Source organism: Haplochromis burtoni, unplaced genomic scaffold (assembly GCF_018398535.1).
Source record: "Haplochromis burtoni strain Fernald_Lab_line unplaced genomic scaffold, NCSU_Asbu1 Contig_55, whole genome shotgun sequence".
NCBI lineage: Eukaryota > Metazoa > Chordata > Actinopteri > Cichliformes > Cichlidae > Haplochromis > Haplochromis burtoni.
Window position 1 is genome coordinate 1,680,717 of NW_024582416.1, and position 22,511 is coordinate 1,703,227.

At 43.5% G+C, this 22,511-nt stretch overlaps 1 protein-coding gene across 2 annotated transcripts in view; it reads right to left on the reverse strand.

The window, feature by feature from the left end:
* Nucleotides 1-22,511, reverse strand: part of runx3 (RUNX family transcription factor 3) — a 48,739-nt gene that overhangs the window by 20,948 nt on the left and 5,280 nt on the right. For both annotated transcript variants that reach the window (XM_005922304.3, XM_042220806.1), the window contains 3 exons: nt 7,937-8,178; nt 7,080-7,236; nt 5,577-5,681 (listed from right to left, as the gene is read on the reverse strand). In XM_005922304.3, the coding sequence (XP_005922366.1) occupies nt 5,577-5,681; nt 7,080-7,236; nt 7,937-8,178 (504 nt within the window). The remainder of the gene's footprint in view (nt 1-5,576; nt 5,682-7,079; nt 7,237-7,936; nt 8,179-22,511) is intronic.

The following is a 22,511-nucleotide window of genomic DNA, read 5'->3' on the forward strand; positions in this document are numbered from 1 at the left end:
CTCTCTCTCTATATATGTGTGTGTGTGTGTGTGTGTGTGTGTGTGTGTGTGTGTGTGTGTGTGTGTGTGTGTGTGTGTGTGTGTGTGCCTCCAACAGTCATCAGCAGGCCTGAAGGAGGAGGATTCACTGCACTGTTTCAAAATGTGGACAATGTTCTTCTTTTTCCTCATACAGCTGAAACTTGTGCATTGACACTGCAGCAACATGCCGAACAACAAACAGAGGCAGCAAAGTGAGAAGAGGAGAAAAAACGGTGCCCGTGATTGGCTAATGGCTGCAATTTCTTTGTTTATATCACAATTCGGCCGAGGTATTTAAACTAATTAGCTCTGCTTTCACAGGAAAGCCTAAGTGCAAAAGCTTAAGCAGGATTACCTACAACTGTGTGTGAATGCACGAGTGCGCGTCTCGTCCTCAAAGAGAATTGGCCTCAAAGCTTCTAGATGTGGTTAAGGTGGCAACAGTGGTCAGAGAGCTTCCATCTCAGTCCTTTATTTATCCTCCCACGACAAAATTTGATCATGTTACACTCACAACGAAAAAAAGACATGAGAAAATAATTAGCAGCCAAGTGGCTGCTTCTAAAGCTTACGGATATGTATGATATGGCCCTCATCTGCTTCCCGTCACAAGTCTGAAAGCTCAAAATGCGGTGGATGGTTTGTCCCAGCACACGAGTTCCTCTCTGAAATCAGTTCAGAACTATTCAATATGTACCACTGCATTCCAGTGGATTTATCAGTTAGCCAATATTTGTTCTACGTCTAATCACTGAAGCCAAGTATGATGCATCTGGAGTGACCCCGGGGGGGAGAAAGACCACAGTCGACAGGCTCCAGTCAGTGCAGACGCCACTGAGTGTCATTTCTTCGAAAAGATATAAAATCTGCCCTTTATCAGTTCCCATCTGTCTCTGTGTGGTGTTGAGGCAGACTCTCGTCTCAACCAAATCATAAATTAGGTGGTCATGAGGTTGATCGTTGAGGCTCGCCACTATTTGTCTGTGTATGTGTGACTGTGTGCATGAGCAGGCCGCTATGTCTCCAGGTTATAACATCTCGTAGTCAGGAAAGCACCCGGCATCACGCACACCGCTTCCCCCCCCTCCCGTGGCACTGATACACCTGTAGGCCTTTCTTTCAAAGACACCCATCTCCATTTTCAAACATCAAAGTTTTCTTTGAGAGAGCAATTCGCACCGAGGGGGATCCTTTCATGTGATCTGCGGAGCATGGGCGTGGCTGCACTTAAAGAGATGCACCTGGCAGGTGCATAAGCTGGGCACCCGCACACGCAAATGCATACGCAGCAGCATTCATGCTATCTCTTTGTTTACTTTGCAGAGCGACTGCAATATCACAGGAAAAATAACACAGCAAATGTCATTGTTTGTCTATTTGCATACTTTGTACAGTCTGTGTGCCAAATGCAAATAAAATCAACCCGCCAACTCTAACATGCACCCGACCCCCTCCCCTCCCTCCCTGACTACCTCCCTACGCCCACCATTCTCCTCATGGAGCTGTAGGAACACACCCAACCGAGTAAACACAGGCAACAAAACACGACAGTACTTGTGTGATTTTGGATGCGTGGGCCTGTGTTGGTGGGAAAGTGTGTCAGCTCTGGCTGTATGTATACAGGTACTGCACGTATGCTGTGCAATTCTGTTAGTGGTTACGATGTTTTCACGTGTGTCATTCTCAAGTATCACAAGACAAATGAGCACCTTGACGTCGCTCAGGTGGAACGAGCTGCCGCATCTTCAGCATTCAGCAAACAACAGTCTGTGCAAATCTCATCACCCCATACGTGCACAAAAAATAATGAGCCAATCTATCTAACAGTTCATATTCATCGTTTCGCTTCTAGTGTTATTTATCCGTCTTGATTATATTACTCTGATTAAATGAGATGGCACTCGAAAATTCATTTGAAAAACTCAACAGCAACCACGACACGGTTACTCAAAAAAAAAAATCCACAAACCTCATTGGGAGCGGTTTCACATAGGAACTATTTTGTTTCTACCGAAGCGCACCCGCCAACCAAAGGAAACACGCAGCTAGATAATATTACAGCTCAGTTGAGTTACAGCATTAATGTTTACACGCTGTCACAAGCGTGACCCTCTTGTTGCAGGTAGAGAAGCATTTTCTTCTGCATACTGACATAGTTGGCAGGTGCAGTTCAGTTAAAGAGGAAATAGTTCCCACGTGAAACTGCTCACATCAAGGTTTTATGGATCATTTTGTTTGGTTTTAGTTTTTGAATATCTTGGTTATGATGTGCTACTAATAACGAAACATGGGGCACAGCACATATCTCCAAAAAATAGGGCGGGGGGGGGGGATCTCCACAGCAGGGCAAAGAGGCAGAGTTAAAACTAGATATTTAAGATTCAGCTGAAAATGTGCGGAAGCTATTTTCTAGTTAGTGACATTACAAACACACACTCATAGCTGAACTGATTTCTCACACACAGACAAGTCTCTAATCTGCTGTCAGATATTAAATTTATATAATTTTTTTGACACCATATACTTGTTATTTGTCAGCCTTAACGAAAGAGCTTTATTTTTTCTCAAGCTCCAAGCATTTCCTACCCTTGTCTGAACTCTCTGCCTTGACCCACAGCAAGGTCTTTCGGGGAACTGATTCATTTCAGGTTGAGAGATACAGAAATACAAACGGGCCCTTCCCCCGGGGCTAAATAGGCAGCAGTTGATGTCATGTATAAGCGAGGTGGTGAGAAGGGCAACAAAAATATAGCTGAGGGATTAATCGGTGAGAATAACCCTGCTCGGGCGTATGAGCTGTTGTGTGGAGGCATCTGATAGCAGCGACAAACAGGGGAGGGACTCGACACTTCAGTCATCTGCTTTCCTTTTTTGCCTTTCTGTCTTTTTCTAGCTCAGCATGCCCTCTCTTGTTGCTAGATGTGATATTTTGTTAGAGCTCAGACGAAACTGGAGGGAGAGCTTTCATCGACAGTTGTGCTTCCAGTTTGGGCTCAGCAGAAGTTTGATATTAAAGTCTGACAGATAGATTGGGGGGTGGGGGTGGATTAGGATGACAAATGCCGGATGTTTGATGAGGAAATCAGCAGCAAGGGAGACAAAAATACTGTTCAGGAACAGAATTCTGTCTGTGTGCATTCATGACCGTGATGCTGTGTGTCTGGGCATGTGGATATACATTAGTGTACACAACTGTACTCATAGCGTAAGTGTTTCCTTTACTGCTCGAGCGCTTTCAAGCATAGCATTCTTTGTTACATTGCCGCAGGCGAGCCACCGCTGCAGTCCTGTCCATCAGGTTCTCTCGACTAGATCCGTAAACATTAAAATCCCTCCTTCCCTTCGCTGCCAGCTCCTGCCATGGCTCGACAGGCAGCAATGCAAATGCAGGCCGTACACAAACAGCCTGCAAAGCCCCGCACGGCCGGGCCCAGCGGCCTGCCAGCCTGCAGACAGGTGAGCCCGGCACTGACCAAGATGTACAGACATCGTTGTGTGTAATCGTTGACTAAAAACAACCAAAAGAAAAGCAGTTTTTGCATGTAAAACTGTCTCTGAGATGACATTCATAATTTTTAAAAAATGCAGTTTTGTGTGTTGGCAGAAGCGCCTCGCAACATTTGGCTCGACACGTTGCACAGTTGCAATGTGCTGCCTTGTGGTTAGAAAATGATCTGATTAATTTTATGGTCCTAATAATGTCTGAATGTTGGTGTGTGTTCCTGTTCTGTCTGATATAGTCTCAGAATGTGCTTCTTGTTTAAATAAGAGAGGCCCTTAATCTCATCTTGTGAGGTTTCTATTTTGAGTTTTCTTTCTTTCTTTTTTTACGAACTAAGCTCATCTCGGCCTCAGATCAGACACACCACATTGAAACCAGCATAATGAACAATATAAATGTGCTGCGTTTCAAAATGCTCCCTCTATCCTGTTCTCCTCACAGAGTGCATTTTAACCTTTGCACAAAAGGCCACCAGTCTGTGTTTGAAATTGAGGGGGCTTTAGTTCGAGTTCATGAATATTGAAATCATATTCAGACGTTTCTTTTCTGTCATTCTGTGAATTTCCTCTCAGCACAGTGTAACAGAGTTTAATGGAGCTCTAAATTCCTCCTGCCCTAAATTAAACAGTGTTACTTTATAGCACCCAGCGCCAGTGTAAAAGTAGCACGGCCTCTCTGACGCCTCAGCTGAAGCCGTAACTTGTTGACAGACAGACAGGAGACAGCATTAACGTACACAGTTATTTCACACCGACACACTTGCAGATGAACCAGAGAATGCACTTGATGCACTCGCACACACATTCAGCTTCTTTTTTTTCTATTTGAACAGAATACAATCAAATTGAAACCATGCCCGCACACACACACACACACACAGCGTTTATTATTATCTACTCGCTGTTCTCTTTTATACCTCTGCAAATAGACGGCACTTAGTTTGGCAGGGTGAGGAGTGGGGGTGGGGGGCTTGATGCTTCTCACTCCATGCCCCCTGAGCTCCCTTTGCTAACCGTGTCCTTTCATGTGGCTCTCGCTGCCACTCTCTGTGTCCCCTGTGTGCTCCATGTTCACCGGTTCTAAAGAACCCACTTCCGCATAAGCCGCAGTTATCCACCTCTAAGCAACCCTGATAAGTAAGATTCCTCCATAGAAACTATCAGAAAATCCTATTTCTCATATCTATCTCACCTTGAGCTCATTAAAAAATAAAAATGCACACATACAGCTCTAACCGTCAGTGACTGAGTCATCTGAGTACCTCTGCTTTCACCATCCCTCGCACTAGAAGCATCAAACCACAAGAGCATGTAGCTGTGGCTGAAGGATGGCGCTAACAGCTTTAGCATGCCGTGCCTTCCTGCCAGGGCTAACGGTGGCTGGAGTCTGCCCTGTGTTAAATCAACGAGCCACTTATGTGGTTGTGCAGGCAGGTACAGTACGACCCCTCTGACCAGCGCTGAAGAAGGTAGGAGTGAGGAGGAGGAGGAGGGTTCCACTGAGCTGAGCCACCTGCGGCTTGGAGACTCACTCAGCTCCTCTTAGTGGTCTTGGGTTTTGCCTTAATATGCTTTACAGTTTCCTCTGACAGGGCCCTTCCCTGTGCCCCTGCTGCACACACACACAGACACACAAGCCTACCCTACTATTTAAGTGAGGACAATATATTGCCCTACATTCATTCTCTAGAGGCTTACCATAACCCAAGCTTAACCCAAACTTCACTCTAATCTTAACCCCAAAACCCAAGCCTTAACCCCAAAAGAAATCTAGGGGAAACTGGATTTTCTAGCACATCTTGATCGTGTGAACTGATTCTCTAGCTCTCCCTTCACCAAGGCACTGCACACCCACGAATGCACTTGCACTTGCATTCAGGCCTGCTCAGTGTAAGACTCTCATCTACATTCAAGAAGCCAGTGGGTTTACTGACACCCACACTTAGAGAATCGGGAGTCGACGCTGACAGTGCTGTGCAGCATCGCACCTCAATGCATTTTAGCAATAATGCTAGTGTGAGTGGGTCTCTTTGTGCGTGTGCGTGTGCACTTACTGCGTGGTTCGCGGGGTCCGTCCACGGTCACTTTGATGGCGCGGTGGTACGTGGCCACCTGAGGCGGTCCAGTGAACACGGTGATGGTCAGAGTGAAGCTCTTTCCTGCAGCACAGCAACCAAATCGCGTTCATGAGTGTTATTTATTCTTCTTTGTAAACGACCGTTTAGAATGATCTGCAAAACTTATTTTCTCTGTTCTCACAACAATACTTCGCTTGTTCAACCTCAAATCATCACCGGCTTTCGTCCCGCTGCTGCAGCCTTTGAATTCAAATTAAATAATAAGAAGAAGAAAAAGAAGAAGCCAAGGACCGGCTCTCTTTTGACGGTCTGGCTGCGGGTATGATTTGGATTATTGAGGGAATGTCTTCCAGATTGTGCCAAAGAGCTTACAGCAAGAGTTTATTGTTCAACAAGGCAGGCTCTCGCTCCCATTCTGCATCAAAGTGCAGAGAGAGGAAGGCTGGACCACGCAGGGAGTCCGGCGCTCGTCCCGGGCTCTGAGAATAGCGTCCCTTGTTAAATGGAGACTGAGTGGGAAGACAGACATAAAATCCTCATGTGGGTGGGCTAATTGGCTGCAGAAATAAAAGGTACGAACTACTTAAAAAAAATCATGGAAAAGACAATCAGATAAAAAATAGAAATATAAAATCCAGAAATGGCCTCACGGAGAGAAGCGAAATGACTCCGATGAGGCTTTTAAAATCGTTCTCTTTTATTATTTAAGTTAACCATATTTACTTGAACTTTGCGCTGTTTTGATTTTCTCAATATAGCATAAAATGGTACACGGTAGGCCTATGGTTTGACCACAACATCCTGGAAACGAGCCTGTTGACGTGGGGATTTTTATACAGCAATTAAACGCAATAACCGTGATAAATAGTGCGCAATAGTCCATAAGATGCACGTATCCTAAATGGTGGCGGGGATTATTTGACAAATTGCCCCGGGACATAAATTGCACGGTGGTTTCTCATCCATCCCTCCGACTTGCACCACGTCGATGATTATTTGTATTCCCTCGGATTAAGAAAATTATACAGCCACATTGCAGCTGCATACCGTGACGCAGGCCAGATGTTTCTGATGACACCCGTGGACGTCAGTTGGCAAGGTGTGGGCACTCGTCGTACCCAAACATAAACGCTTCCACATTTGCAGAATTATCTCAGCAACAGAAATCATCCCCAAAACTGACAGAAAAGTATTTTTGCGCGAGCTGTATTTTAATACGCGCAGCAGTGCAGCCTGTGCAAAATATTTAGTTTCATATCATCCGCGTTCTCTCAAAAATAATATGTTGTCACTCGTTTTTTGTTTGTTTTTTTTCTGTGCCCAGAAATATGATCTATTATTATGTGTTTTCAAATGCATTACACGCAGACATTCCCTCATCGTTTGTGTGCAGGCCTGTGTGTGTGTGAGAGAGAGAGAGAGAGAAAGAGAGAGAGCGAGAGAGAGAAAGAGAGAGAGAGTTTCAGAGGTTACGCTCACCTCGTCCGCTCCTGCCCACGAAGCGCAGGTCGTTGAAGCGAGCCACCTGGTTCTTCATTACAGCCGAGGCGTTCCTCAGCTCGGCCGAGTAGTTCTCGTCGTTTCCGGCCATCACGGTGACCAGAGTCCCGTCGGGGACGTCACCAAGAGCCACAACCTGAGCGCAGGAGAGGGGAAAAAAGATGTTGGTCATTCGGGTCATCAAAGCAAATGTGCTCAATGCGCGCGTAAAACCGCATCCGACTGTTTCGTAATATTAAGTTAGAAATCGTACATTGTACAATTTGAACACAATGTCAACAATAAACTGCTGATTGAATTATGCAGCTTGGAGATTTTTTTAAAGTAGACAATGTCATCACGTTAACAAAGAAATCATATAAATTTCACTACACGTTCTGTGACTGTGATGTCCTCATCCGAGCGGATCCGAACACATGACAAAGACACTTAACTGATAAAAACACAAGAATTGACTCAGGAAGCGTCAACATTGCGTAATCCAGAAACACATAAAGGTACAAAATATTAATTCAGCTGCTCTTGCTACTTGCACTTAAATTTCTTATCCCTTATTGTGCAATTTAAAGCCTAAAAAAGCAAATGTTATTTTTACGATTTGATTTTTAAAATTTCACTCAAAGCAAAAACTGAAAGTCACCCAAAAATCCCATCAGATAATTCTAAATAAAAGAAAATGGATTACTTCCTCAAGTCCCATTTGCTTGGTTTTAATTTATTTATTTTTTGTTCTTCTTTTTTTTCTTTACTCGTACATTTAAGGAAGTTAGAGGCCTGCAGTGGGAATTATTAAATGAAAAACATAACACATGATAATAAGGAGCGATGTGTCTTGCCTTGAAAGCCACGGGGAGCGTCTTGTTGCACCTCCAGTGAGACGGCAGCACAGAGCAGAGGAAGTTCGGGCTGTCGGTCCGGACCAGCTCGCCCGCGTGGTCCGCAAGGACGTCCACCACGTTCCTGGTGTCCGGTCTTGACCTGATGGGCCCTGCGGTGGCCATGGCCCCGTTGCTGTCTCCAATCTTGCTGCAGGGGAAGGATGTGGAGGGCGGCGTGAACCGTCTGGTGGTCGGCGGCTCTACGGGAATATGCATCACAACAGCTTGGGTCAGTGCCACCTGACTGGGTCGGATCAGAGGAGCAAAACTCTTTGGAGGGAAAAGTTTTTGTCTGTCTCTCCAGACGATGCTGGTGTTAAGAGTCCACTGTGTTGGCGCAAAGGTTGGAGGCGAGAGCGCAGAGTGGAAAGAGCCTCGCTACCTGAACAGAAACTACAAACTGGTGACTGTGTGGCTAGATCATCTGCACATGATGTGTCGGCTCGAGCAGCACCAGAGCCGACAAGGTTTGCTCTAATTTCAGCAAAGACGTGCAAATAAAAGCTCTGCGGCAGCGCTCAGCTTGTCTTATATCGGTGCTCGCGTCTGCCGCACACCGTGGATTTCTTTCTGCCGCGTGAGAACTGAATATAAGCACCACAAACTGCCCGAGATCTCACTCAAACTCGCAAATAAGTGAATGAATCTCCCAAATATTTTTCTGCAGATCGGTAAGAGTCTGTTGGCACAGGTAATCCAGGCGCGATATATTAAAAAAAATTAATCCGCCTAACTAAAACCAAAAAAATGTCTCGACTAAACAGCGATTTTCTTTTTAAACAGACGCCTCCCGCTGATTTCACCAGAAACTTTTTTCACCGCTGGTTTAAAAACAAAACAAAACAAAAAAGTCTAATTAAATTTCTCAAACTCGAATATCTACAGTCAAACTGCAGTTAAAGCACAGCGATGTCCTGTTTCTTGCGTAAAAGTTCTCGCAACCGTATCCCAGTTTAGGTGTTCCCACAAAAAAAAAAAAAAAAACCCAAAACCAACACAACTCTGGAATAATGGGAACGATCCTGTCGCTCCAGTTGGATTTCCTTTAAAAGTTATCCTTTAGGGCGCAAGAAGAAGCCGTGAGGATGAACAGGGTGCAGAGTGCCGCGATATTATTTTACCCTAGTCATTTTAGTGTTTAGTGGTTGGGAGTGTGGAGATGATTTCGACCAATGAATCTACTGGGCTGGGCTTTCATCAGACCAATCAAACTCGCCGGTGCTCCCTCTGCAGCTATGCACTGTTGTCACACACACGATCTAAATTATTGATACATATCTCTGCTTTTCTCTGTGTTTTTATGCGCTACACACGCTTTTTACATGAAACAGAAAGCAGGAGACAGCGTGCGTTAAGAGGAAATGTTTTATTTTTATTTTTCAGAATAAGAGACGCCAGATATAACTTACGAAAACAAAACCAACATGCAAGCAAATACTTTTGCTTAAATTATTATTTTTATTATGACTATTAATAAAATAAGCAGATGCTTTAAATGGTGAATTTGATGGACTATAGCGCTTAAGAATAAATCCTGCGTTTGGCTTCTGTGGAGATTTACTGTAAATCCCGAGTGTCACAGGGCACCACCTTAATCGTTAAAATATTATATAAGATCAAAGGTGTGCACCTTTATCTCCACGCTGGTTTATCACACAGCCTCCTCTGAACTCAGCAGTTTGGAAGTGATCTAAAGGAGGCCCGAGACTGCACAGGTCTGCGGTTTCAATCTCATTTATTCATTTTAGACGCTATTATATCTCGAGGCTTCGCACCATCTCTAAATTTTCATAAAGTGAAATTATGGGTTTAAGATAGATCCATATCATTTTAATTGACTGAGCGGAATTCAATAAAAAAAATTAAAGCAAACAAGCAAATGTGTTTTTTCCACATCAAAGAACATAACAGAGTCAATGCGTGTGTGAGAGTGTGTGTGTGCGCCAGAGGCTGAATTCATTAGAAATGTTGAGGGTTACATCAAATGACGGCACACCCTGCTAAAGCCTTCCGCCGTGCTACTTTTTGACACTAGTTGGCGCATTTGCCTTTTCAATCGCTGACAGCCCCGGCGGTCTGAGAAGCAGACATTTCACATCTGCAGAGGAAACTTTTATCTGCTCCCTGAGATGAGTCGGAAATCTGAATTAATTTCGACTTTAGGCCAAACGCTTAAACATATTTTTGATTTTTGGGGGGAATTTCTGTTTAGCTGGTGGGAGATTTGCTCCCCGGGCATTTTAATATTCACATCCACGTGTGAGATATTTGCCCGGATCACAATAAAATGTGTTATTGTCGGGAAATAAAAATTCTTATTAGAGCACGCACATTTATTCGTTTAAAAACTTCTCATTGAAGCCAACTGAATGAATAAAATGCGATATTTGCGCGTCTACATACATCATTTATAGATTCAATTCTCTGAGAGTTTTTTTGTGTGTGTGTCTGCTGTAATTCATTTTAAATGCGCAGGCAGGCTTTTAAACATCGCTTAAAAATACCGTGTGCACATTTTACTGAGTTTGGCGAGGAGTGATCGATTAGGAGAGAAAACATTGCGCTCTAGAAATTTGGTAGTTTTGATTTAAAAATGCCACAAAACGTAAAATAATAATTAATGAATTAAATTCAGCGAATATATGTTTTAGTAAAATTTTCATAGTGTGTGTGCAGTTTTTTAACGCTGTTTGTTTGCAATATAATTAATTAAGAGCAGCTAAGTAGCTCGTCGGAGTGGTTTCCCTTAACCTTTCCTGCCGCAGTGATCAGAGCTGCAGTCACACAGCAGGATGCAGAGCTTAGACAGAAACAATATAAACATCATTCTAAAATTTTAAGATGTTAAAATCGTCTGAAAACTCCATTTTATTTCCTAATAGCTATCAGCAAACATCAGTTGATCATTGTTGGCGCATCTGTGCAACATTCATTAATATTTACAATGGTAACGTTGCACAACCGTGTGCGCAGAGTGCCAGCCAAGTGTTGCTAAACTTTAGTTCTCTAAATAAATTCTGTGAAATTCTACCTGCGTGCCGTTCTCTCTCTTTCCTTCTGGGCTGAATGCTGTGAGAAATATTAATGTGCAGGCTTGTTTTAACACTCTCACACTCCTTGTCTGTGGTTGCTTGTTTTTTGTAATGTAGGACAGCGGTTCAGAGGGTTTGAGCAAAGCTTTGAAAAAAATTACGCACTGAAAGCACATGAGAAAAAAAAAAAGAAATATTTTATGGTAACAAAGCCACCATCACACTTATCCCTGGTTCACAGAAGACAGCAGCATAAATAATTGCTTTATGTGTTGACATTGTTGGTATTTATTTTCTTTACCTGATGTGAGAAATCTCCAAATCACAGAAGCTTAGAGCTGTACAACCTGACCTCCCTGAATTAAAACAATAAATAAATCGGATCAGATCAGCTGTCACACTGCCTCTATTTTAAAAAAGCACAGCTGGACTGGGACAATGACAATGCTGGTGGTATTTTAGTCATCCTCCTGCCCTAGTTCATTATTAATATGTGACCACACGCCCCAGCTATACCCCACTCAGCCTTAATGTGCGCTCCGGGCGCCTGTCACATTTAGACCTCCACATTTCAACATGCAGTTTCTACAGTTTCAGCCGCACAGGCATCGAGGACGGAGCCCGCCGTGCCCCTGAACGATTTTTAATGATCCGAGTGGGCTGAGCCTGAAATCAAGACAGAACTCCTGGAGGACATGTGAAACCCAGGACCCACCTCAAAAAGGCCTCAGCGTATAAGATTCTTGAGCATTCAGGGATGAAAAGAAAACAGATCCTTCAGATATAAATCAAGAAATCACATCATTGTTTACTGACGGTTGCTCTGTGAAAACCTGTGGTTGAGAAGTTGCCTTCATCTGTTTTCCTGGCCTGAATCAGAACAAAAGAAGGGGTCTCCTCAGCATCAGAAAGCATCACACAGTCTGTCTGAAGCACCGCAGTAAAACAAATCTGAAATGGGGCATTTTAGACACTCTGGACAAGTCGAAATACAAATAAAAAAGGAGTTCAAAGGTTTTGTGGAATCTTTACAAAGTCTTCTGTGAATTTAATTAAAGCCAAAGGAAACCCTGCTTGCTTTGGGTTCTGTGTGCAATGAGTCAGATTGTAAAGACTAATATGAGTATGATCCTTATTAGTGGAGAAACAGCAAAGCCTTTGGGGTCTGTAAAGGTATACCTGGCTCTAAATGCCAACCACACTGCTTTCAGTGCCACTTAAAAGCCACTTTGAAGATGGGGACAGTCTCAGATATGTCGAGATCTCTTTAAAGTTTTTCTTTTTTTTTTTTCCCTCGAATATGATCTATTAGCCTGTGTAAACTCCCAGGCTATTTTCAGACATGCACACATAAGCCTTTGGATGGGTAGCTATTCATTTGGAAAAGGGGGCTATGGGGGCAATTAGAAATAGTTTGAGGTTCAGCGATGACATAAGACAAAGATTTCTATCTTTAGAGGAGCTGCGGCGGTCACACATTTCTGTACATTCACAAATTACAGGGCAAGCTTTGGCCCTCAACCCACCGAATGCATTCCTTCCGAAAAGTGTCTGCTCGAATTTCAGCCGGGGGTTTCTGCTCAGTGGAAATCTGAGTGTTCTGAATGGACGACTTCTATGAAATGGAGTTTTATTCCTCTTGGATTAAATTAGCTCTACTTTGGGGCTTGGGGTATTTTTTTGTATGAATGATGAATTCTGTGGTGACTGTGGAACGCCAAGCTTGTTTACCCTTCCCTCCCTTTTTCCCCCTTTTTGCTTTTTTTCAAAATGCAGCTCGCTATGAAATGGACTTTTTCTGCTTGATATGACAAGAGTGTCTGTGATTAGACTTCTAAGCATGATGTAAGTCACCAAAGCCATTTGTGCTAGTCCCCTCAAAGCCAAATCATATTCTAGCGTCAGAGTGTTTATATACACAAGTATATGGAGAAACTTTTAAACAACAGTGAGTGGGTACAGACTGTTTGGGTTTGGGGCTCTTGCTGCTCTGATGCCTGATTCTTTCTCAAATCTTGATTACAGAATGTGTCAGCACATCACAATTGGCGGTCATTTTTGTCCATTTTGATGTTCGGGCAAGAAAATGGGAAACACATTGAACAATTTTGATCATGTAAATTTGCATGTTACTTTTTCTCCAGCAAGGTCGCCTGTGTTAGTTTTAATGATGGCTGGAATGCATCTGTGTACGTAAACTTTGTTTGAGCTCCTAATGACCCCAAAAGTCTTTATTTTCATTTTCATTTCTATAGTTTTCTTCAGCGTTCACCCCCCACCGCCTGCTGCCTTGTACTCGGGCCCCAGTTTCAGATCCTTGAAGGCATTTAGAGTATATTTGATTCCAGAGATGATGAAGAGGATGGTGACACTTCCAAACCCAGCAGCTAATTACTATGTAAGCATGATGAGCTGTGATCAGGCAGTCACCGGAGGAGACAATGAGCACATTCATCTCATGCATCTTTAATACGCTGCATACATTTTAAAAAAGGTGCAGAGTGGAGCCAAGGGCTTATTAAAGCCTCCTGAATCAATTTAGCAACATAATGGCTGTTGGGGGAACGACTGCAGCTACGTTTTTATTTCTGTCTGCTGAATGTAAATGGCCTTCTTAAAGACTGCATTCATCTTCAGACCCACCAAACGGTGCTTCATCACTTCATCCCATATTGACTGCATTATGAGTTTGGTAGCGTCGATTCTGACCAGCCCGGTGCTGCAACGCTGGAAAGACGCAACAGTGCGTTTGTTCGATGAATGCAGGAAATCTTCTGAGTGATTATGGCGGAAAAACTAAAATCACACTTTAAAGGCAACCAAACAACTGACATGATGACTCTGTAATGCTAATATTTTATAAATCTAAACAGTTTGCGTTGATTACAGGGACTGAAATTATCATAATATAATGGAAATATTTGGCACAGCATGTAGTTGTCAAATTAAGATTTTATGTTCAAAATACTTAAGTCTAACAAATACACCCAATTAAACTCCAACCAAATCATTATTTAGGTTATTAAATTATTTCTTGTTATGCCAAACTTCTGAAACGGCTTCACTCTAAACCTGTAATTAAATATTTGAATTCTATATGGAATTATTTAAAGCAACACAACTCAAACTACTGCAGAAACCAACGTGTACCCATTTATAATACAGCCATTATAATACTCACCGGGGCAAAGTTAGGAGCAAAAATAACACAACTGCACTGCAAGTGTTCGTACTTTGCACACAATGCAGAATCATTTCGATTCGATAATCTGACAGGTGCTTGCACGCCGTTTGCGATCAGCAGCCTGCCACGCCCATATAAGGTAACATCTTTGCTGCACCGTGTCATAGAGAAAGCAAGCTGTTCTAATTGAGAAGCCACTGAAGTAAGACAGAAATTGAAAGCAATTGAAAGGTACACTTTCTATAACGTTTCAACACAAGCGATTTTAGTAAAAACCGACAATGACAAGCAGACTCTGGGAACGGGAAATAAAATGATAAAAATGGGTGTGGAATTAATTGTGAAAAATAAAATCGACCACAAGACAAAGGAGGAAGTAGCCGCCTAACCTGTGAGCCCGAGACAAGAGACACTTATGTCCACAAAATAAATGTTCAAGTGATGAAACCCAGCAAGGATGAAAGGCCACCGATTTCAGTGCATAACTAACTGCATTAAATATTGTTTTCTGTCAAGTACATTCTAATATTTAATAAGACGAGTGTTTAGATTTCCCCTAACAGCCAACAGAACGAACACATTTTGATGAATGAAACAGTCGCTGTTAACTTTGAAGTAACTGTGTGGGGTCACAGACGTCTTTGCGCCTCGCTGGTGTTTTTAAATGCTTCTGAGCATAAATGTGTTAATGCTCCTCTACATATGGTATAAAGAGTGTAATGGAGATTATAAAGTTATATGGGGACTCGACTAATATAAGTATGTCTTTTAACATTCGAGGCTTTGATTTTATTATTGATGCTTTGCTGCTAAACTTGTGGCTAACAGCCTGAGAGCCGGAAGATTTACTGCTGCGAAGCCTGAATGCTCAACGTGACAACGACACCGGCTCAACTGGCAGAGACCATCCTCGTTAAGTTATTTTTCCATAAAAAGTGATTAGGAACAACAATTAATGGAATCAGAAGATGATAAAGACAACAAGAGCCAATAAGAAGTACAATAAGTGAGTTCTGTTGCTAAGCAGCTTGGTGAGTTGAGGGTTAAAAGATGATTCGTGTGTATGTAGTTTTTGCAAAACGGCAATTGTTTCTACTCAAAATAAAAATGTAAATTTACCATGAACAACGCGCGCATCTATTCTATTAAATGCTGCTTCAGCTTACGTCCTTAATGCCCACTAGCTTACGGAAACTAATGGTTGCGTAAAAAATGCCACTTTATTGTCAGTTTCTCACTTTGGTTTTTGTTAATAATACTCCAGTTTTTTCATTTGAGTAGAATTTGACTTGTCATGGAGCATTTTTGGATTGTTGTGGCTGTTTTAAAGAATTTGCTGCAAGTCAGTTTAGGTCCCCCTCCTCCCCACCCATCTTTTCAATGCCAGTTCACCCCACCCCCGAGCCAGGCGGGGGGGAACTCGCCGTAAACCTCGGTGTCACGGTCGCTCCGCCCTCACATCATCCGTCGGGTACACTCACCCAACGATGACAGTCAGAGGCCTGTGATGTGGTTGGCAGGCCTGTTTATTCTTTGGAAACCCACTAAAAGTAGCATTGGATGGTAAGCTCACCAAAAGGCCCCAGTGCTATTATAGGAGCACTTTTGGGTTGAGTTTTGATCTGGTGGGTTTGTAAATAGGGCCCTGCCTTGCTGCGGGGCACCACTTTTGGGCTATATTGTTTAGTATGACCTGAAGAAGCTTTTTGATATTCAGGGTGATTTGTAACGTGGAACAAAATGCAAAGCCTTAAACTGGAGGCATATAGGCTTGTATACTCCACAAGAGCACCAGTATACGTTTCTCATAATGTTGATGATGATGGACAAAAGGCCTTGAAAATGTGCCCTGCTCTACTTTTACTGAAGGACAGATTGCATTTCTTTCTTTCTTTATTTACCCGAGTAAGTCAGTATAACTTTTAAATCTAAATGAGACCCATAAATACGTCAACTCCCCTATTTTTTTCAGTTGTGGTTTTTAGTGTGAGCTATAATCATTTCTCATCTTTCTTTGTCTCCGTGTCTCTGTCTATTTGTGTGTAACGACACACACACACAAACACATATGCACACAAATGCACAGTGTTTCTCCTTTTCTGGCGAGAGCTTCTGATGCAAGGACGGCAATCTGTAATCTGTAGTAATTGCATGTTGCAGAAAAACATTTTTCCGCTGTGGTAATCGCTGCAATATGTGCAGTTGTGTTGCCAAAGTGACAGCACCCCCACCCCCTACAGTTTCTCTCTCTCACACACACATGCAGACACACACACAGACTGTCCTCAATCACTTTGACTTTGCCAAATGTGGCCGAAATTTTGGAGAGTGCTCCTCTCCTCACGGGCAGACAGGAAAAGAGACGAGCAAATGTAGTAGTGTGAGTGGTAAACACACACACGCACACACTTGTGCACACACCTGTGCTGCTGTCATGCTGCTGCATTCACCTTCTGCAAAAGATTTACAGTTCCTGACAGTGACAGTTTAACTGCCATGCAGCCCCGGTGCCAGAGCCGTGCCAGAGCCCAGCTGCCGCACACAGATCGGCAGACAAATCTTTCACAGGAGCCACATCAATTCACTTGCCTGTCTCCGTTTTACCAGGTATCGCACAGTGCGAGCAGGTGACATTAACACGAGTCCGACTCTAATCCCCTGATCTTGTTTGTAAAGTTGTCTCGGAGAGCCGAGTTCCTCCTGATTACTGGAAGTTGCAGCCGTATTAAATTCAGGCGGTGCAGTGACGGTCTGTGGCTGAACCAATGATGCGCGTTGATGCTAACCATCGTCTACCATTTTCAACACGCTGACACCAACATCTACTCGACTCTGTTGGACTGTGGCTCGGGTTTATGAGGTCATCACCACCGTGAGACCGAGGGCAAACTATGGTGTGTGTGCAGAAGAAAAAACCCAACACAGCTTAGTTGCTTCACTTCATACTGCCTCAGCAGAGAATCTCTCTCGCTCTCTGGCTGTCTGTCATTTCAGCCCAGCAAAGCAGCGACACACGTTTATGATATCATTACTCACCGCGTCATCGCCCCCTTTTGCCCAACAGAGCCCCCAAAGTATGTCAGCCCCGGCTGTGTCACCACACACACCTACTAGAAGGACAGCTAATACTCAGAGACATTTATAGATACACAGCACAGACACCAAGATTGCAACCAGACTGTGTGTGCAAACCTTTTCCTCTCTGGGCTGCTACTCTGACTGCTGAAGCCATCCAACCTCCCAGCAGTTGAACTTCCCTGTGTCTCTAATGGAGTCTCTCTGTCAGATCAAACAGCTCCCACTGGTGAGGAGAGGAGACAGATCGCAGCGCTGGAAGCCGTTCAGTCTGACAGCCCAAACACGTTTGACTGGCAACGCAGCCTGCGTCTACTCTTCCATCGCTGGAGATCCCACACAAATATAGTAGCGCCACCAGAGAGGGGAAAAGGGGGTGAAGAGTAGGGAGGGGGTAAAGGAGCCCGTCAGCTCAGAAAATAAGTTGTGAGGCGTCCCGCTCGCACAAAAGCAAAGCCCAAAAGCTCAGCTTTTTCTCAAAATGAAATCGCATGTGAGCCGAATATTAGGAAGTGCACATGGCTTCCAGCAACCACCAAGCCATTATAGCAGAGGCTGTAAACCACATTTTCACCAGCAGACAATGCCTCTTTGTGCGTGTTGTGTGGCGGTCCCCACTCGATGGCTCTCAAAGAGAAACGCTACATGTTTAAAAGCTAAAGAGAAGTATAGCTGATGAAGAGCAAGTGTCACTTTTAATATCTGGTTAATTAGTGGCAGTCGTGACAGGAGGGGCGAGCAAGACAGTCTGCCCTCGTTTAGCCCCATGGCGAGGGAAACCTTTGATGTGGTTGCACATGGAATGCTGTTGTTCATTCCTCTCTGCAACAAAAGCCACATGTTTTACTTTTTGAGACGAGGTTTCTGTTACTTTAAACTGTGAAGGAGCACGGCAAGGTATGTAACGTGTGACACGAACGGCACGAATGCTGACAAGCAAAACGCACGAATGTTTTGTTATTAGCAGTGTTGTGCATTTAAAATCAAAAGCCTTAGTCATCACTGCTCGCTGTGCATGTGCACACATTCAAAGTCGCTTTACGGGGACACACAAATCCAGACAATGTTCATGTTTTTGACTTTTAAGCTGTTGTCATCAGCGTTCGTCTCTTCCAGCTCCTCTCGTCGCTGAAGGGACTCTCTCTCGAGGGTCATTCCAGGTTCTGTCACACTCATTCAAGTGCAGAGAGACTTCAAAGAGCCCCCAAATATTGAATTTGCATTTATTTCCCTCTTCAGAGGGTCAGCCTCCCGAGCACCATCTGACTCACTGCAGAATTCGACCAGATTTGAACAGGAACCCGGCGCTGGTTTCCTGACAAGTGTCCATGCCACTTTCCTCTGCAGACGTGAGACAACTCTTGGAAAGTACTCGACTGGCCCTCTGGGCTTTTCATCGTAAGGAAACAAGGGTGTGGTGGCCCTCAGCCTGCAAGCCAAACAGTTTTGGAAAGCACTTAGATGCATAATACTGTCATCCCTCATAAATTTAATCTTTTGCACAGTAAATGATTATTGTCAATCACTGCGATTGATTACAAAGTAATCCAAAAGAAAGTGAATTATCTCCAAATGTCACTCAGTCTTGCATGTAGCCATGTGTCTGTGTGTCTTTTTTGGGTCGATTCCCAGTTTTAGATTAAGTAAACTCAATTGAAGGCAAAAACTTATTTTCACTAGCGTCCTTCCATTCAAGTCATTACGCCAGTCAAGTACTAGGTATAATTGTACTCCAGGAAACCATCCGCGGGTCTGAAGTGACTGAATGTTTCCTCTCATCATCTCCATCACTAATCAGCAGTGGCATTGCCCGAGTACAGTTAGCACCCCGGCCACGTGGAGCTTGCATACTAAGGCAGGACTTTCCCTTCTTTGACTCAGAGCCTGAGGCGTCCATCGAGGCTTTGCTGTAACTGCACTCTAATCCCCTGATTGCTGTGTTTACGCCCGGCATGTCGCTGCTCCACGTCAAGGCGGCCACAGCTAACGACGAGCTAATGACACAACGATGACAAGGAGCGTTTGTAAACCCAATCAGTAGCCTCGAGTCTGGCTGCCTGGTGATTAGGTTAATCAAACTTTATACTGACTGAAAGACTGGCTTGCTGTCTGCCTCTTATGTCATCACACTGATTAAAGGGGAAAAGCTGTGTTCACGTCCATCAGGCTCGTCTGACACACACATACACACACACGTCTTTCTGCCAGGTTGGCAGTGTTAACAGATTCGGCTGTCTTACTATAAAAGTGGAAAGACGAATGCCTCCATTTAGCTGAGAACTTCATCTAACGTAGCCTTAACCAATCAGCTAGATAACCATGTAGCAAGAAGCTAGATTAGCTATTTAAAAAAAGTTAACAAATGAACAGATGACCAAAATAAAGATGCTAAATATATAACAAATAGTCAAAAAGGGCTAAAAAACACTTGAAATCGCTTACTACAAGTACACATACATCAGATGAAACTGTTACCTAACATTGTGGCTAATTAGAGGCTAACCATGTTGAAAGAGCTAGCTAAAATTCTAAATAACAATTTGGAAAATTCTTAGCTACCGGTATGGATTCGTGGTTGAAAGGGCTAGACAGAAGAAACCATCTTGAAATGTCGCCTAAAACAATTGATAAGAATCTGAAATTGATGACTAAACATAAAGAGTAGCAACTAAAGGTAAGTAAACCAGTTCCTGTTGATACCTGAGACAGTGGTTTAGGCGTTGTCTCAATTTCACTGCCTCCTACCCGAATTCAGCCGAAATAGTCTTCAGCTCATGGATGGATAGATGTAAATGGTAAATGGTCTGTATTTGTAAAGCGCTTTCCTAGTCCTTAAGGACCCTAAAGCGCTTTACACACTCAGTCATCCACCCATTCACACACACATTCACACACTGGTGATGGCAAGCTACATTGTAGCCACAGCCACCCTGGGGCGCACTGACAGAGGCGAGGCTGCCGGACAGTGGCGCCACCGGGCCCTCTGACCACCACCAGTAGAATGAGACATTTTGATAACTGAAAGCACACATCGTGATGAAGATGTAGTTTAACATTTCTTGAAAAGGTTCTTGACTCCTCCTTACTGAGCTTTAGGGGCAGCCCAACTCCAGATGTTGGGGACCACTTCTACAACACTTCATATCTAACAGGATAAAATAAATTGAGTCTCTTTCCAAGTCACAAGATTTTCAAAGTTTTACAGTCTCACAGGAAATGCTTATTTGGTTACCACCATCTCAGTCCCGACATTACAGTAGTAACCACAGTACACAGTAGTCGGTTAAATATTTTTTTAAGCTTGCAACACCTTATAAAATCATGAAGGCGGTTGCTGATATTTTCCTGTTAAGTCCTGTGTGTGTTTAGTCACCATGTGGGTAATTCTGCTGGACTAAGGCATCAGGAGACCATATGTTAGTCCTGACCAGCTATTATGGTGAGGTCAGACAGCATTTACAGCGGGGAAAACGTCAAAGTCATCATGTTGACATGCACGGTCCTCTCTGAGTCAGCACGGGGAGGAGTCTGGCGGTGGACTTGGATATGTGCGTGCACGCAACCTATACACATCGCCGCCGGTCTGTACGTTTACGCTCGTGACGGCTGCAATCGTGAGAACGGTATTTGCAGCAGACAGAGTGACCTCAGTGCAGACAGACTAAGGAGAAGAAATGGAGGGGCCACTTCTGCTGCACAGCTGAGGGGGAATCCCTGGCATGGTGTTTCCTACTGAAATAATACAGAAGTGAGCAGCTGCAGAGAAAGTACAGGCTCCCTGAGTTTACTTTAGGGCAAAAACCTGCTGCAGCACAGGGACAGGAGATCGTTATCTTAATTCTGCATGAAGTTTCACAATGTAGACAAATACGGGAATAATATACGGGCAGCATTTGTGGAGGAAGTAGATAGTAATTTTAAATTAATTTAAGGAAACATCTTTTTTTAAACGAGTAGTCAGACATTTTGGGAAATATACTGGAAGAAAAAACTTAATTGAGAAACAAAGCGTAAAACTAATTTTGGCTTTTACAAGGGGGGGAGGGGGGCAAGTGTCAGACTGTTTCTTATCCAGACGCTGCGACTTCCTCGTCGCTGAGCGCTTCAAAAGACACAGAATCTGACCACAGAGCCGTCAGACACATGATGCCAACTGTCATTATTATTCTTTAGCTTTTGTAGCAATGAAATAAAACTGTTAAAGCCAGACGCAGGTTTGCCACACTTGCTAAGCTAAGCTAACTGGCAGTATCAATACTATGTGAGAGTGATATCAGTCATTACATCTCAGACAGTACGTTTTTCCCACGATGTCTGACTAATTCCTCAGTAATATGTTGGTCATAGTAATACATCTTTGTTTTGGGTTTTTTTCCCCAATTTGCCCACCCCCACCCTCTTCAGTGCTAAAGACAAAAAGCACATTTAGTTGGCGCGTTACTGCAGCATCGTTACTCATCCGTTTCCCCCCGATGAGCCTGAGAGAAAACTAAAATCCCATTTTTGAAATGCTCTTTCCACAAAAATCAATTCCCTGTGGTTAAAGTTATGTTTGAGGGGAGGGAAGAAGCAACCCAAAAAACATGTTTTATTGCAGCAATGACAATTAGCTGTATGTAAACAAGTCAAGAAAAAAAATTCTGGGAAAATGGAGGAAAATAGAGAATCAGAAAACATTTCATTGCCTGCAGCCGCTCACATCCTATCATTATCTGCATTTTTCCTCCACCGTAATTAAGTGTTTTCTTTATTGCTTATGGGAAGGAGGATAGGCTATAAGGATGTTTTGAGCATGATTAAAGTTGGTCATAATGAAGTGAAGATTCAGTGTGGAGGAAGGATTTTTGTCTGTGAAAAACACTGCCTTTAATCCTTCTGATGGTGACAGAATGAGTTGCTCTGAGCCTTAGATCTTTGCTAACCTTTCACACATGATAAAGTACTCTTTCTTTGCTCGCCATTTCATTTAAAAAAAAAAAATTAGAAGTTTCTGCCTGCTGATATGTTTCTGAACATGTGGGATCTCCATAAGTTTGAGTCAGTTTATGTGCCGCGGCGCAGACCCATGCCTGCCCATTAAAGTAATTTGTGGGTTAGAATGCTACTGTAATGTCAAAAACAAAAGTGCGCAGGAATCGGCGTTGTGCTTAGTCACAGGCAGTTTTTGCTTCACCTCTTTTACTGCCGCAGAAGAGATGCTGTCGACAACATCAGCCTAACGACAAAGGGAGGGGTCCGAACA